General features: G+C 37.2%; 1 protein-coding gene across 1 annotated transcript; it reads right to left on the bottom strand.

Moving 5' to 3' along the window:
• Positions 1–622: 622 nt before the first annotated feature.
• gjb9a (gap junction protein beta 9a) lies at positions 623–13,495 on the bottom strand. The gene is made up of 4 exons (XM_054797399.1): positions 13,264–13,495; positions 7,268–7,467; positions 5,231–5,532; positions 623–5,149 (listed from the first exon to the last, which is right to left on the bottom strand). The coding sequence occupies exons 2-4, from the start codon at positions 7,436–7,438 to the stop codon at positions 4,807–4,809; spliced, it is 816 nt and encodes a 271-aa protein (XP_054653374.1). The 5' UTR covers positions 7,439–7,467; positions 13,264–13,495; the 3' UTR covers positions 623–4,806.
• Between the last annotated feature and the right edge of the window lie 1,070 nt (positions 13,496–14,565).

Raw genomic sequence — 14,565 nt, 5'->3', positions numbered from 1 at the left:
AGAGCATTTTTTATGTAAATGTTACAATTGAAATTTCAGTAAACAGTTCCTTGTTGCCATGAAATATAACGAAATGTGATATTTTCTTCCTAGTTTCTTCATAAATATTTTAATATGCAAATTGGTTAGAAGATTATAACTTAAATTTTTACTTGCTATGTCTTGCTATGTATGCAGCTTTTGGTACCCCTTGAAGGAGAATGACCCTTAGACATTTTTATCCTTGACATGCTTAATTTAAGCAAAATATTCGAACCGCGATGTGGCAAGGGACAACTGTGTATAGTATTGGTTCCTCACATACAGTATAGCTTGAAGCACAGACTTGACAAACTGATCATTCCAGCTGATAACCACTCGGGAACTAACAGCACCAACACAATTTAAACACTAAACCACTGAAACCACAAGTAACTTGATGAACTAGAGTACACAACAGCACATCATTGCATGCACCCCACCACCCAACATGCACACACACACACACCACATTACAATGCATTCAGAGACCTGCAGTATCAGTCATGCATATGTTATGTGTTCCATAATAGAAGACAAAATTAAACTGTGTTCCAGTCTGCATTTTGTTACATCAATAGATAATGAATCACAAGCCATAATATCCTCTTGTTTTGCTGTGTTTATTTGAAAAAATACAAATCAACATTTGAAAAACAACGAACACCTTAGAGAAAACATGTTTACCCTTAGTAGAGCTATTGATGTATTGTATTGAATGCGACCTAAATCACATGACATCACTATTTCCCTTGGCTTTTCTTGTAATGAAGAGGAGACAAATAATATTTACAGGTTAGGTCCCTGTTTATAAATTAGCAATATATTACACATTGCAGTCCTCAACAACATCAAACTGCAGCATTCATGAATGAACGATGTTGTATCGAACAGAGAACATTCAGTAACAAATGAAAGTTTGATGATGTAACCATAAGAATCAGAGGTGTTCATATCCAGTTGGGTTGTGTAATTTCATGACGCAAATCACAGTGAGAAAAATAAAAAGACCATTCTTTCTTTTTGTTTGCATTTACGACGTAAGTCAGACTGCACTGTGTTGAAAAGCAAAGTAAAATGTTTTCACTATCCCAAATATGATTTGTAACAAAGTTTTGTAGACTTATTTACGCATTGCGCACAGTATGTCAATAATACAGACGCATTGACTCTAATGTTACCAAGTGACAAAGAATGATAAATGCTATTAACAAGTGAGTTGCCAATTTTCGGTGGATTCAGACTCAGTCAAAGAAGAAAATATGTGGCTATTTACAATTTGTCTCAGTCCAAACACTCAGCAGATAATAAATAACTGGCTTTTTCAGCAAGTATGTCAAAAGGGAGCTGTCTCTCTCTCTCTCTCTCTCTCTCTCTCTCTCTTCCCTCTCTCATCTGTCTGCACCGCCCATTGTTTTCTGCGTCCTGATTGGCTGTCGACCATTGTCAATTAATCTCCTTTGTGCCGCCCTGCCACAACGCTAGCTTGCTTGCTTGCTGGCTTGTAAATTAATCTTCGGTTCGAAGGAGGAGGAGTGCAACAGGAAGAGTACTGCAGCAACACAAGGATACAAGACGCTACAGTACAGCGGAACGGCGCCAGGACGAAAAGGTGCAGCCACAGGAGTGAAATACGAGTAAGTGACTTAATAATTTCTTGTGTCCGACCTGTCGGTTAATCATTAAAATTGAAATGTGAGAAAATGTTATTGCCTGTCTGAGAAAAGTGTATAAAGTGTATGGGGAGGGCTTTTACAGCCTTAAAACATATATTATCATTGTAAAAAAAAGAAGTTGTCAACTTCGCGGATTTCACTTTTTGCGGGCTATTTTGGGGAACACATGAACGAGGGAACACTGTAGTTATTAGTAGTTATTACAGTACTCACAGTAGTTATTATGTCTGACTGGAAGATAATCGCACTTAATTAAACGTCCAATTCGACACTCACAACTCACCAGTCAGGTCATATTTGTATATCATCTGATATGTCGTGATATATCGACCTGCAGTATCATCCTTAGTTTCCTCTATGTTCAAACGCAGTATAAATGTACACATTGTAAAGCAGGGGTGTCCAAAGTGCGGCTCGGGGGCCATTTTCGTCCGGCAGCACTAATTTTATTGGCCCTTGGCATATTGAGTCTGAAAATGACATCAATTACAGTAGGACCCATTTAAGTCAGTTCCATATATGACATACCAATTGATCAAGTCCTAGTCAATTATCCTATTATTATTACTGAAAAGTGCCCTCTTAACCCGTTTTTGTAATCGGTCCATGTATGTTGACATGTGTTGGAGTATTGTTAACTTCATCACTATCATTAAGCAGTGTGAAAGGACAACAGCAACATAACTACTGTCTAGTTACAACACATTAAAACAAGTTTCGACACCCCTGATGTAAAGAATGTTTCAGCAACAAAAGACCATCCAGTTTATGTGATACAGCTAAGACTGCAATCTTTTATTGTGTCCCTGAATGAGCGCTTCTGCGTCATGTTTTGTGTTCTCTGCTTAGTCCCGTAAACCAGCAAGAAATGCCAGCTGATATGACACATCCACATGACGTCTCCTCCGCCTGCTGAGGCTGCATTTCAAGGGTTCACCTTGAAATAAAGGACATTCTGCCTCTCTGGGTTGTTTCACACACAAAAAAACGCTATTTTCACGCTGAAACACACACTTGACTTCAAAGTCACATCAGTAGCATCAACATTGCATTGAAAAAAACAGCTTAAAAAAAAACAGATTTATAAACACAAGCTGTGTGGGACTGTCTTTCATAGAGGTGTAGCGCCCTCTAGTGTATTTACACAACAGGCCAAATGTACTGTACAGCAGTGGTCCCCAACCTTTTTTGACCCACGGACCGACCTGTGTTCCTACAAGCGGTGGCACATTATAGCGATCTAATTTATGTTATTTATTATGTATTGTGTAAAACTAAGACATGAATAACATCAAATTAAAAGCACAAAATGAATGCCGACCCACCATCCACCAGTTCAAGTTCCAGCCAAGTTTTTCCACAAAGATTACTACATCGCTGTTTGACGAGTGTGGTAAAGGCAGTGCGCTAGCATGAATTAACTTGAGACAAATGTGCACATTAGCACTCAATAAGTCATCAAAACTTACCTTTACGCATTCCCACATAGTATCAGCATTTGAGACCAAATATGAAGTGAAAGAAAAATGGTAAAAAATACATTAGTAATCTATCTGTTCAGCATGAGATAAAGTTAGCACACGCACAATGGACATGCGTCAAGTGAGATGGCTGTAACATAGAGAATCCGGCCACTTTTCAAAATAAAACATAAAAAATGAAATAATGGAAATGATTTTTTCTTTCTGTGTGGCCCGGTACCAAATGACCCACGACCCGGGAGTTGGGGACCACTGCTGTACAGTACTGTACCTTTTAACCAGTAGCAATTTCAGCTAGAGCAGAAGATCTGATTAAACGTAAAAACAAACTGCATTTTTGGAGACTATCCTATATTTTATGCACTGTAAGCACGATTTATTAATACAGTTAGGTACGGAAGTAGTATTTGGACAACGGCACCATTTTTAGGATTTTTCATATGCCACCATAATGAATATAAAATAAGACAATCAACGCGTGATTAAGTGTTGACTTTGAGGTTTAATTTAAAAGGATTCACAAAAATTTGGCATTTATCTTTTATGAATTACAGTAGATCCCTGAACTGTAAATCTTTTGTTTTTTTTCAAGGTAACTTAAATAGAAAATATTTTGATGGCGCTATCTGCAAGGGGAACAGTGCTGCAGTTATGAATCTAGCAGCGAGCGCTGTCTCACAGGTCAAATCATTCAATATTTCAATATGCTTTGATAAGAAGTGATGTTGCCTAACTGCACTGTTTGTAGGTACAATATTGTATACTGTATGCTGACTTTAAAACTAAATTTTAAATATGTTTAATAATAAAAGGCATATAAAAAAATAGACCATTTTAGGGTTTTTTATGGGCGTGTCCGTTATTCACATTTTTTGGTGTCTTGGAACATCACCCTCGCAAATCGGATGGCTCTATTGTATGGCCTTTTATTGGCTGGAGTACATCCATTCCTCTGATTCCTCAATGGCAAATGTCATACTTCTGTGAAACCTTTTCAACTAACATTTCAATGTAATAATACCCTTGAGGGATTATAATCAGTAGAATCCATGCTACAGCAATAATAATAACATTACTGAAAGTCTGCACTTTAATTACATGTTGAATGTTGTATTTCAAATCCATTGTGGTGGCATATAAAGGTAAAATCGGTAATATAAATCATCCGAATAGAATTTGTTGCATGTCGTTAGTCTTTAAAGAACAAAAACTAAACAACGAACAAAATCGAAAATGGGATCAAGAAGATGAAACTTAAGTGGCAGTCCCTGAGCCTCTGCAAATAGCAGTTTCTTTTTATTGATTTTGACATAATGGCACCATAAAGGTCCTTAAAGGTCCTCCATCTTTTCAGCCCAAGTGCCATGTGTGATTTTTGAAAGGAATAATGCTGGATGTTGGCGTGCAGGGTAATTCCAACTGTCCTCGTTGTTTGGGCAATAAAAGTCAGCTGCTGGATAAGAGATGAAGAAAAGAGCAAGAAATCTGATATCCAAACAAAGCAATGCTAGTCCTTTTTAAAAAATAAAAATAAAAACTCCCACGGCGTGTTTTTAGTCAGTCTGTTCTATGCATTAACTTGTGTTTGACGAGTGTATTCATCCATCAGAAGAAAAATCTTTTCTGGATGTCTACAATGTTGTAGTAGCACCGATTTCTTTGGCCTTCTCTCTCTTGTTTAAACTTAGTTGGCTCCCTCCTAGTGTTGGATCAGTCTTCCTGTACAGCGACCGGGGTGGGGCCATGTTGGTGAGCTCGTGCTGGTCAGCAAACAGCATCCTTTCATTCTCATGTCGGACCTTCAGTTGTTTGGCGATGCGCTTGCCAATGAGATAAATCATCTCGCAAATACACATGAAGATGCACAGCGCGCTGGACACCACCATAAACAACATGAAGATCTTCTTCTCAGTTGGCCGGCTAATGAAGCAGTCCACAGTGTTGGGGCACGGGTCCAGTGAACACTTGGATAACCTGAGAACAAATGAATCAGATTAAACCCAAAAGAAAAGATGCTTGAATAATCCAAATATTTCAAATGGGATCAGCAATTACTTTGGCAGGTCATATCCATGGTAAATCCGATACAGGATGTAGAGGAATGAGACGTCGAAGCCAGCTTTGAAGACCAAACTAAGCAGATAGGTCCACCACAGCCCTCCTCTCTTCTTGCCTGGGTTTGCATACAAGTGAGAGCCCTGATGCAGCGCCACATATTTCTTGTCCTTCCCTTCTCGGAATTTAACGTGAGCCATCACCATTAGCGATGGGCAGGTGACAAAGATCAGCTGCAGTGCCCACAGACGGATGTGGGAGATGGGAAAGATGTGGTCATAGCAGACGTTGGTACAGCCGGGCTAGAAACCAAGAATGAAATCAGTTGCAATAATTAAATCAGCCATGTTTTTGATGAAAAATTCAACAAAGGAACAAGACAAAGTCAACAATAGGAAACGATGGGGTGGCGTTTACCGTTTTGTTAGGGTTTTACTGTATAAGGGGTCTACGCAAATACTGATAGTATCAATACCAAGCGTGTGATGGTCTGGGGCTGTTTTGCTGCTTCAGCACCTGGAAGACTTGCTGTGATAAATGGAATCATGAATTCTGCTGTCTAACAAAAAATCCTAAAGGAGAATGTCCGGCCATCTGTTCGTGACCTCAAGCTGAAACTAACTTGAGCTGCTGTGGCATGACCTTAAACAGGCAGTTCATGCTGGAAAACCCTCCAATGTTACTGAATTACAACAATTCTGCAAAGATGAGCAGGCCAAAATTCCTCCACAGCACTGTAAGAGACTTTGGGATTTTTTTTCTCCCTTAATAATTAAAAGATTCATTTAAAAATTGCATTTTTTTGTTCAGTTGTGTTGTCATTGACTAATATTTAAATTTGTTTGAATTTGATATGAATAGTGATGTGTCGGTTGCGAACGAATCGGCTCTTAGAGACGACTTTTGGAAATGAATTTTTCGTTCACCCTATGGATATCTACGGTGTCTCCAGATGTCGGTATGTGTTTGAGTATCTTTCCGACTGTTAGCAAACAACATTATTTTTTTATCCAAAGATAGGCTGTTCTTTTCAAACAAGTTGTGACATTTGTTCACTCGCATTGTGATCATTTTTATTGGCCCCTGCGTGTTCTCTTCTGAACACAATGCAGTGGTATCATCTGCAAATTTTTGTTAGGAAATTTACCTGTTTAAAATCTTAAATTCCTGATGGGGGTCAGTGGTTATGAGATCTCTTTTGTTACCTTTTTTATCGTTTCCATATTCTTTCAGTTGATCAGTTGATGTTTTATATTCACATCTGTTCACAACAACATTTTTTTCTTCTTCTGGAAGAAGAAGAAAATCTTCCTTTGAGGAACATTAAACTGGGATTCCTGTTAGGGTTAGGGGGTTAGGGTTATCCATGGTATCCACTGGTGTCCACTGTCCAATATTCACAAAATAGTTATGATTGGCTGGCGACCAGTCCAGGGTGTACCCCGCCCGTCGCCCGAAGTCAGCTGGGATAGGCTCCAGCATGCCCCCGCGACCCTAATGAGGATGAAGCGGTATAGAAAATGGATGGATGGATGGATAAGTCATTATTATTATAAGTTCTAATTATAAGCCTCTAACATCAATTGTATGTACTGCATGTTGCCCTTTTGTCAACAGAAATTTGTGTATTGTTCTGCAATTGCTTGTAGTGTAGTATTGTTTTGCCAAATGTAGGTGAATGTGTTCCTTCAAGCTGTTGCGTTCTTTTTTGTGTGTTGTCTTCCATTTTTCCTTGTGGTCAAGATTAAGGCTTTAATACAGTATGTTTTGAATTCCTTGATGTCTTTGACAACAAGTACTTTTGCTTCTTCCAGTCCTCCATTTACAGTAACTTGATGTAGCATCACTTTAAAAACGTGGTCGATAAATTGAACATGAATTTTTAACATGTTCGATCAAACAAATGTAATGTAAATTTAAATGCAATTCCCATCCCAAGTTTTGCATGTTGAATAAGTCAGTTTACATTGACTCGTTTGACTTCACTGATAAAGAGCACTGTACGATCATTGCACATTATATTACATTTCGTCTTACCTGCCGTGTGTTGCACACAAAGTCTTTGCTCTCATCGCCCCAAACTCTCTGTGCTGCTACTACAAACACGAGCACACGGAAGACAAACACCATGGATAGCCAAATCCTCCCAAATGCAGTGGAGTACTTATTGACTCCACTCAACAGACTCTCAAGTCCGGACCAGTTCATCCCTGCCTCGGTGATGAAAAGTGCACCCCCTACAGGAGAAAGCGACAAACACAGTTATGTCAGAAAACAATCACTGTCAAGTTACGATATTACAACCAGGAGCTCTACCAGGAATTCTTGCCCCGATGACAAAAAAACCTCTTGGGCGTTAATGTATTCCTCGTGTGAAAATAACTCAACTTGACACTTTTTTGTACCTAGTACCAAAAACGTACTTTCAATTGAACAAAAGACCATATATTCATTAAAAAATGTATTGACTGTCTTATTACCGTTTTTTCTATTGTGACAAATAAGTCACATCAGGATTTCCATAGGAATTTTAAAGCCAAAATCATGATAGTGATATTTTTCTAGCTTGTCTTATATGAATTAATTCAATAAATATAGTAATAACAGCTGAATTGTAATACTTGGCAACCTACAACAGCATTAGAATTGTTAAAAAGCTTTAAAATGACCTTGTAATGGCAAAAAATAAGCTTTTGGAAATGAACTACCTTACCTGCCATTTGAGGAAGTCATATCTTGGTATAGTCACATGACTGTCACATGACACCCACTCCAAAATGTTTCCTATATGTCACTTAGCGACTTAATGAGATAAGGTCAAGCACAAATTTGCATAAGGCCAATTTAATATATCATATTTTACATATAATACTGCATATATCCATACATTATATAATTATATACAGGTATATATATATATATATATATAAGGCCCAACAAAATGGATACAATCATCCGTCATTTATTGCGTTTAATTCAGGTTCCAGACCTGACCGCGAAAAGTGAATTTCCACAAAGTAGGATTCATTATTAATAAATGGAATATTTTTGTAGTTAAGAGCATATAAAGCCTTTTTATGACCTTCCAAATATGGTTTTTACCATTATTAGAGCTCTGTAGACATGAAATAACACCCCTGTAGTCACCTTTACACTTGCATTACCCATTATAGTAGACATAATAATAGAAAATAAGTCATCTTAGACATAAATACCGTAAGATAAGATGTAAAGTTATTGACACCTACAGACCAGTGTAGATTACTATTGTATTGCTGCTGTTTGTGGTTAAGGTGAGGCCCACAATGCACTTCAATCGCTTTATTAACAAGTAGAAGACACATTCAGTGAACATTCACACAACAGCTGCTGTCGGCCACTCTCTACACTGCTAACATGGTGGTAGCACTTACCTACAGTCAACTCAAGCTAAGTGACATCACACACATCACTCACCAGGCCCCGCTTCTTAAAGGCGTACACACCAAGTCACAGATACTGTATTACACTTCATCTTCATATCACGTGTTCTGAATGCTTCATATTTGTATTTCTGTTCATTTTGCCATTTTTATGCTTGGAAATGCTTAATTTAGGCCAAGAAGATGTACAATTTACTTAAATATGCTTTTTTTTTTTTAACTAATAGTAGGCCTTAAGTATTCAACCACGAAACAGCGATCATTTCTTAATTAATACATTTCTGAAAAACTCCGATAGAGTGAGGGCGCGATGTTCACAATGTGATGTGGCGAGGGATAACTGAACATATTATCAACTTTTTTTAACTTTGGGTCACAGGTTTAGCTGTTATAGCTGTCTCCAACAAGCTTTCCTGTGTTAATATCTTACTATGATCCATTAACTTTCTTGTGACAGACAAGAACTTGTGATCATGGTGAAATGTTGGTGACCTCATACAGTAGAAATCAACCTGAAGAGGATGGTTTATTACACGTCCTCATGTTTTGCTTATGAATTGTTCTGCTCATTCTACTTGCATTACAGTGACTCTTATGACAGTACATTTAGATCAGGGGTCACCAACGTGGTGCCCGCGGGCACCAGGTAGCCCCCCACGACCACATGAGGTGCCCGCAAGCCTGCTTTTCATTCAGGTTTTCAGTTAATAATGAAAGAACAGAAGAAAGAAATGCATTCTGAAATAGAAAATGTGAGTTGTGGACACCAGCATTTTGTTAATGTTCTGGTAAAACAAGCATATTTGCTTTGTTTGGGTTTAAAATAAGCTCTGAAAGTAAATGTTACAAAAATGAGTAGCTCTTTGAGGCCATTTTCATTTTGTAAAAGTAGCTCTCACAAGGAAAAACGTTGGTGACCCCTGATTTAGATGAAGCGGTATGAGAAAATGACAGGTGGTCAGAGGTGTGGGCGGGTCTGTGCAAGGTGTGAGGCGTGGGCTATTTCCATTTTTGTAAACATTTAGCTTCACTTGATGAGACACTTAGATTGAACATTTAGATTTAGATTTAACATTTAGATTTTCATTTGTAATTTAGATTTACCATTTAGATTCGCCATCCCACTCAAATGTGAAGAAAATGAGCTCCATGTGAGAATAGTGAGCTTAATACACAAAATACATCAGCTAGAAAAGAACATTTTGATTTTGATGATACTGGGTAAGTGTAAAGACTGCTTGTTCAGTGAGTTTTAGCAGTAGAAGAATAATACTTTTACCGTTGGAACAGCTAAGAGTTAGCTTTCAAACTCACTTAATGTAATTTAATCGGTTGCATTTATCTTTTAACTGACCTTCTTCTAGATTAGATTAGATTAGAAAGAACTTTATTGATCCCTTGGGCGTGTAGACTCAGAAAAATTAAGGTTCCAGTATTACTGTATGCTGTATTCATAACATTAATAATAGCAGCACAGCACACAGAGTAAAATAGAATAACAAAGTAACAACAAAAACAGCTGTGAATATACAATTAAAAAATATAGGTACACATCAAAAGCCAAATGACTGCACATTGTCCATTTAAAAAGAAAAATCCCTTATTTTCAAATCCCAATGAGTTATGACAGCTATGAGTTGGAGTGCGCGCATGTTTGTGCACGCATGTTGCACTTCACTGATTGGTGCTGCCGAGCAAGCACAGTGGAAACGCTGACGTGTGTGAGGTTAAAGTGGTTTGTGAAAGAAAAGTGAGTCATCAGTTCAATATAAAACATCTAAAATGGTGTCCCATTAAGTTACTTTGTTACAGGACTGTGTGTGTTCCACAAATATCAGCATATCGTTGTCCTAAAACTATACTGGTACAGTAAATACAGAGTCAATGTAACACATAATACAAAGCTGATAATAATAAAAACAGACAACATATTCTTTCACTATCTTGAGCAATCGTGATTAATCTTTGAAAACCGTTGGAGTCCAATATATATGTGAGTTGCTATACTTACTGTGTGTTATATGTGTGTTGCTATGCTTACGTGACACTTGTAGCTACTGTATATGCACATGACATACCGTACATCCATGTAAACGAAAGAACGTCAGCTAAAAGCTTAACCAAGCCAAAACCAGAAGACAATTCATACCACAAGCCCTTAAATGAAATGAAAACAAGCAAGCACTCTGACACCAGCATATGTCATGAATAAGTTCATAAAACAAAACAATAATGTGACAACGTTCGTTCATTGTTGAAGCTAACACTGAGTCCTTCCAACTGTACAAATATCATTCCTCTACTGCAAAAACGCAGTGTAACCCAATTGTTTATTTCTGGGATATAATTTTTTTTTTTTTCTAAAGACCGCCTTTGGTTATATTATTCCAATGTTATTGTAACAACTGTAATTTCACATATTGGTTGTTTCATTATTTCTGTGTGTAATTCTCTTTAGAAATTAATGTGACATCATCTTTACGACTGTTTACGATGGTGTTTACTGAAATTTGCTGAATTTGCTGAAATCTGAATTGTAACATTTACATTAAAAAATGCTCAAATTTATTTACTTATTATTATTTTGATGATAAATGATTGGTTTTCAGTTTGTATGAGTAAATGAATTAATTTTAAGTCTTTGTCAGAATATATTTTTGTATTTTATGATCATTACCTTCGCCAAGCGGAGGTTATGTTTTTGCCGGCGTTTATGTTTTTTTTGTTTGTTTGTGTTCAAAATAACTTGAAAAGTTCTCAATGGATTTGGATGAAATTTTCAGGAATTGTCAGAAATGGGATATGGAAGAACTGATAAAATTTGGGGGGTGATCAGGATCACCGTCTGGATCCAGGAACTTTTTAAAGGATTCTTTAACATTGCGACATAGGACCATTTTCGGCATTTGTGCATATAACTCCACAAAAAATGGGCAGAACACTTGGGGAAAAAAAAGTTTCTGACAGATTCTACAAAATATCAAAAACTGGTCCAAAAAATGTAGGATTATTTTTTATTTTGTGTGAATCACAAAATGGGGGGAACTATGGCGTTTGATGGAGGTCTGCACCCTGCGAGTGCTTTCTATTTATTTTATTTTTTCTGTCGGTTGTTGTTGGAACATGACTATTTTATCTGACTTCCAGTGTTCTTCTGGGAAAAGAGATGCATTTCAGTCCAGCAACTTATTACACCTGGATTGGTGGTATACCGTGAGCAGGACTCTGTCTGAATTTACTCATTTTAGCTTTATTTACTCTTATCCAGTAGCACAGATAAAAGCAAAGTACATTTTCACATAATGGTAAGCAACTCCCCTTTATTTTACTTTGATACCAAGATCATACATGTAGATCAGTGGTTTCCAAAATGTGACCCAGAGGCCATTTGCAGCTCATGACTCATTTGGCACGTTGCAGAAATAAAATTAAACACTAAAAAAACACAAACAAATTGGAAAAATACAGCAATAAGGTACAATGTAAAGAGAAAACGCTGAAATGAAATGAAAAAGGGTTTGTTGTTGTTGGGTTTTTTTTTTTTAGCCTTTTGACAAAATAAAAAAAAATACTGTATAAATAAAAATATCAATGTAGCCACTGGGATACTTAAATTTTTCTGTACGCAGACCTCAGTGGAAAAAGTTTGGACACCCCCGATGTATACCTTGTAGATGTACTGTAGAGAAGAATGTTATTTATTGTGGATGTCTTTTTTGAGCAAGACTGTCAAGCACAGGGTTTAAGAAGTAATGGACTACAACTGGCCATGTAAGGAGGAAATACGTGTATATTCTACAACACTACTGCTGGGCTGGCATTATTCTAGATCAGGGATCACCAACGTGGTGCCCGCGGGCACAAGGTAGCCCCCCACGAGACGCCTGCAAGCCTGCTTTTCATTCAGGTTTTCAGTTAATAATGTCAGAACACATTTATTGATGCAATAAATGCAATCTATAAAATACAAAATGTGAGTTGTGGATACCAGCATTTTGTTCATGTTCTGGTAAAACAAACATTCGCTTTGTTTGGCTTGAAATACTGTAAGCTATGAGAAATGAGTAGCTCTTGGCCATTTTCGTTTTGTAAAAGTAACTCACACAAGAAAAAACGTTGGTGACCCTTGTTCTAGATCACTCACTGTTTTGTTTCGAAAATGACATTTTTAGATGACTAAAAACAGGTGAGGCACAGCATTGAGGACTATTCTGCTTTGACAAAACAACCGGGAGTCTCCATGGCAGCTCCATTGCCGATTAAAATGACATTTGGCGATGCTTGTTGGGGCACTGATCAAAGAGGTGCCATCCAGTATCATGTACTTCAGCATTTGTTAACATATGTTTCACCCCAATCACCACACACAGTGGAAACTATCAACAAAATAGAAATCGATTCTATGGTCATCATGAAGATGCTTTTCATTAAGCCAAAGTTTCCAAGATTAAAAGGCCCCATTAGTTTCACTGGAATAACTTTGTCTAAAAGTGTTTACAATAGGCCTGTGTAATGTTTAAACCCGGCTGGCTGCATACTCGTGTTACTATTCAGAAAAGATACATTTGTGATACGGGGAAACACATGAAAATAGATATGAAACACACTTACCCGGTGCTGAAACTTTTCTTAAACTCTGGAACTTGCCAAAACCACCAGGAAACAATCAGTTTACAACAGCTTCAAGTTAAGCACGTAACATCTAGTAAAAAGTATTTAGCTCTTTTCCGCCTTTCAGGATCTGTCTCTTCTCGCTCAGCCTTTCCTCAGATCCTGCCAAACCAGATTCAGCAGCTCCTACGTCATCACACACACACACCTACACACACACGCATACATACACACACACATGCCCTGTCTTGTCAGTATTCACAAGACAACTATGTTGTATAACACCTAAAACCTAGGAAAAGAAACAGACATGCAGTACATATGGTTTCATATGGGTCCAATTATCCATCCCATACTAACCCGTGTGTGGGCCTGTGTGTGTGCTTTTGCGGGAATGAAGTACAGAGAGCCACACCCTTTTTGTCCCACACAGTATGTAAAGTCATTGGAATGAAATGTTTCAGGTGTTTTATCATACTGTGTGCATCATTTGTTAATACAATGTTAATACAATAGCTCTTGTAGGCAAATTGATGCTAAAATCAATTAAATGTAGGTCAATATACCGTATGCTAAGCTATCTGAACAAAATGTCCACGTCTTAGCTTTGTGTTAGCAAATTAGTGGAACATCTCACAGTATATCTTATTAATAATGAATAGTAATTTATTTTTCTGGCCCCCGGACCACATTTTGGACACCCCTACTACGTCTATGAGTGACGAACACCATTCTTTTGATAGGGTCCTCCTCATCTCATAAACAGGCATATAGAGACTCATATGACCTGCCTGTTTTCCTCATTACTATTGCAGTGTTTGCCTTGTCATCTGGCAAAGCGTCACTATCACTAAGAGCCTGTCTCAACTTCTTCCTGAAGTCCTCACAGCAGCTCTCACTTCTCAACTTCCACCATTTGGTCCGCTGTTCTGTCCTTGTTCTTTTCCTGTTTAGCACAACACTTCTGACCTCCATAACACTGTTACATACTAGAATCACATTTTACATTAAATAATGTCCAATAACATGATTATATTGTTGCAAATTGAACATTTAATGTTGAAGTGACCATAATATCTGTCCAAAAGTGTACATTTTCTACAATTACATTTATTTTATATATTTAATTTAATTATTATTATTTTTTTAACTAACCAAAATAATTTTCCTGGGTGTCTGAACATGTGATGTACATACATTATACAAAAAAAAATAATGTAATGAATACATACAAAATAAATAAATATCCAAATAAATAAATAAAACAATAAAATTAGATAATTAAAAAATATAAAGTTTGAT

Source organism: Dunckerocampus dactyliophorus, chromosome 13, assembly GCF_027744805.1.
Source record: "Dunckerocampus dactyliophorus isolate RoL2022-P2 chromosome 13, RoL_Ddac_1.1, whole genome shotgun sequence".
NCBI lineage: Eukaryota > Metazoa > Chordata > Actinopteri > Syngnathiformes > Syngnathidae > Dunckerocampus > Dunckerocampus dactyliophorus.
The sequence above is the reverse complement of the archived record's forward strand: the minus strand, read 5'-3'. Positions and strand labels throughout refer to the sequence as shown.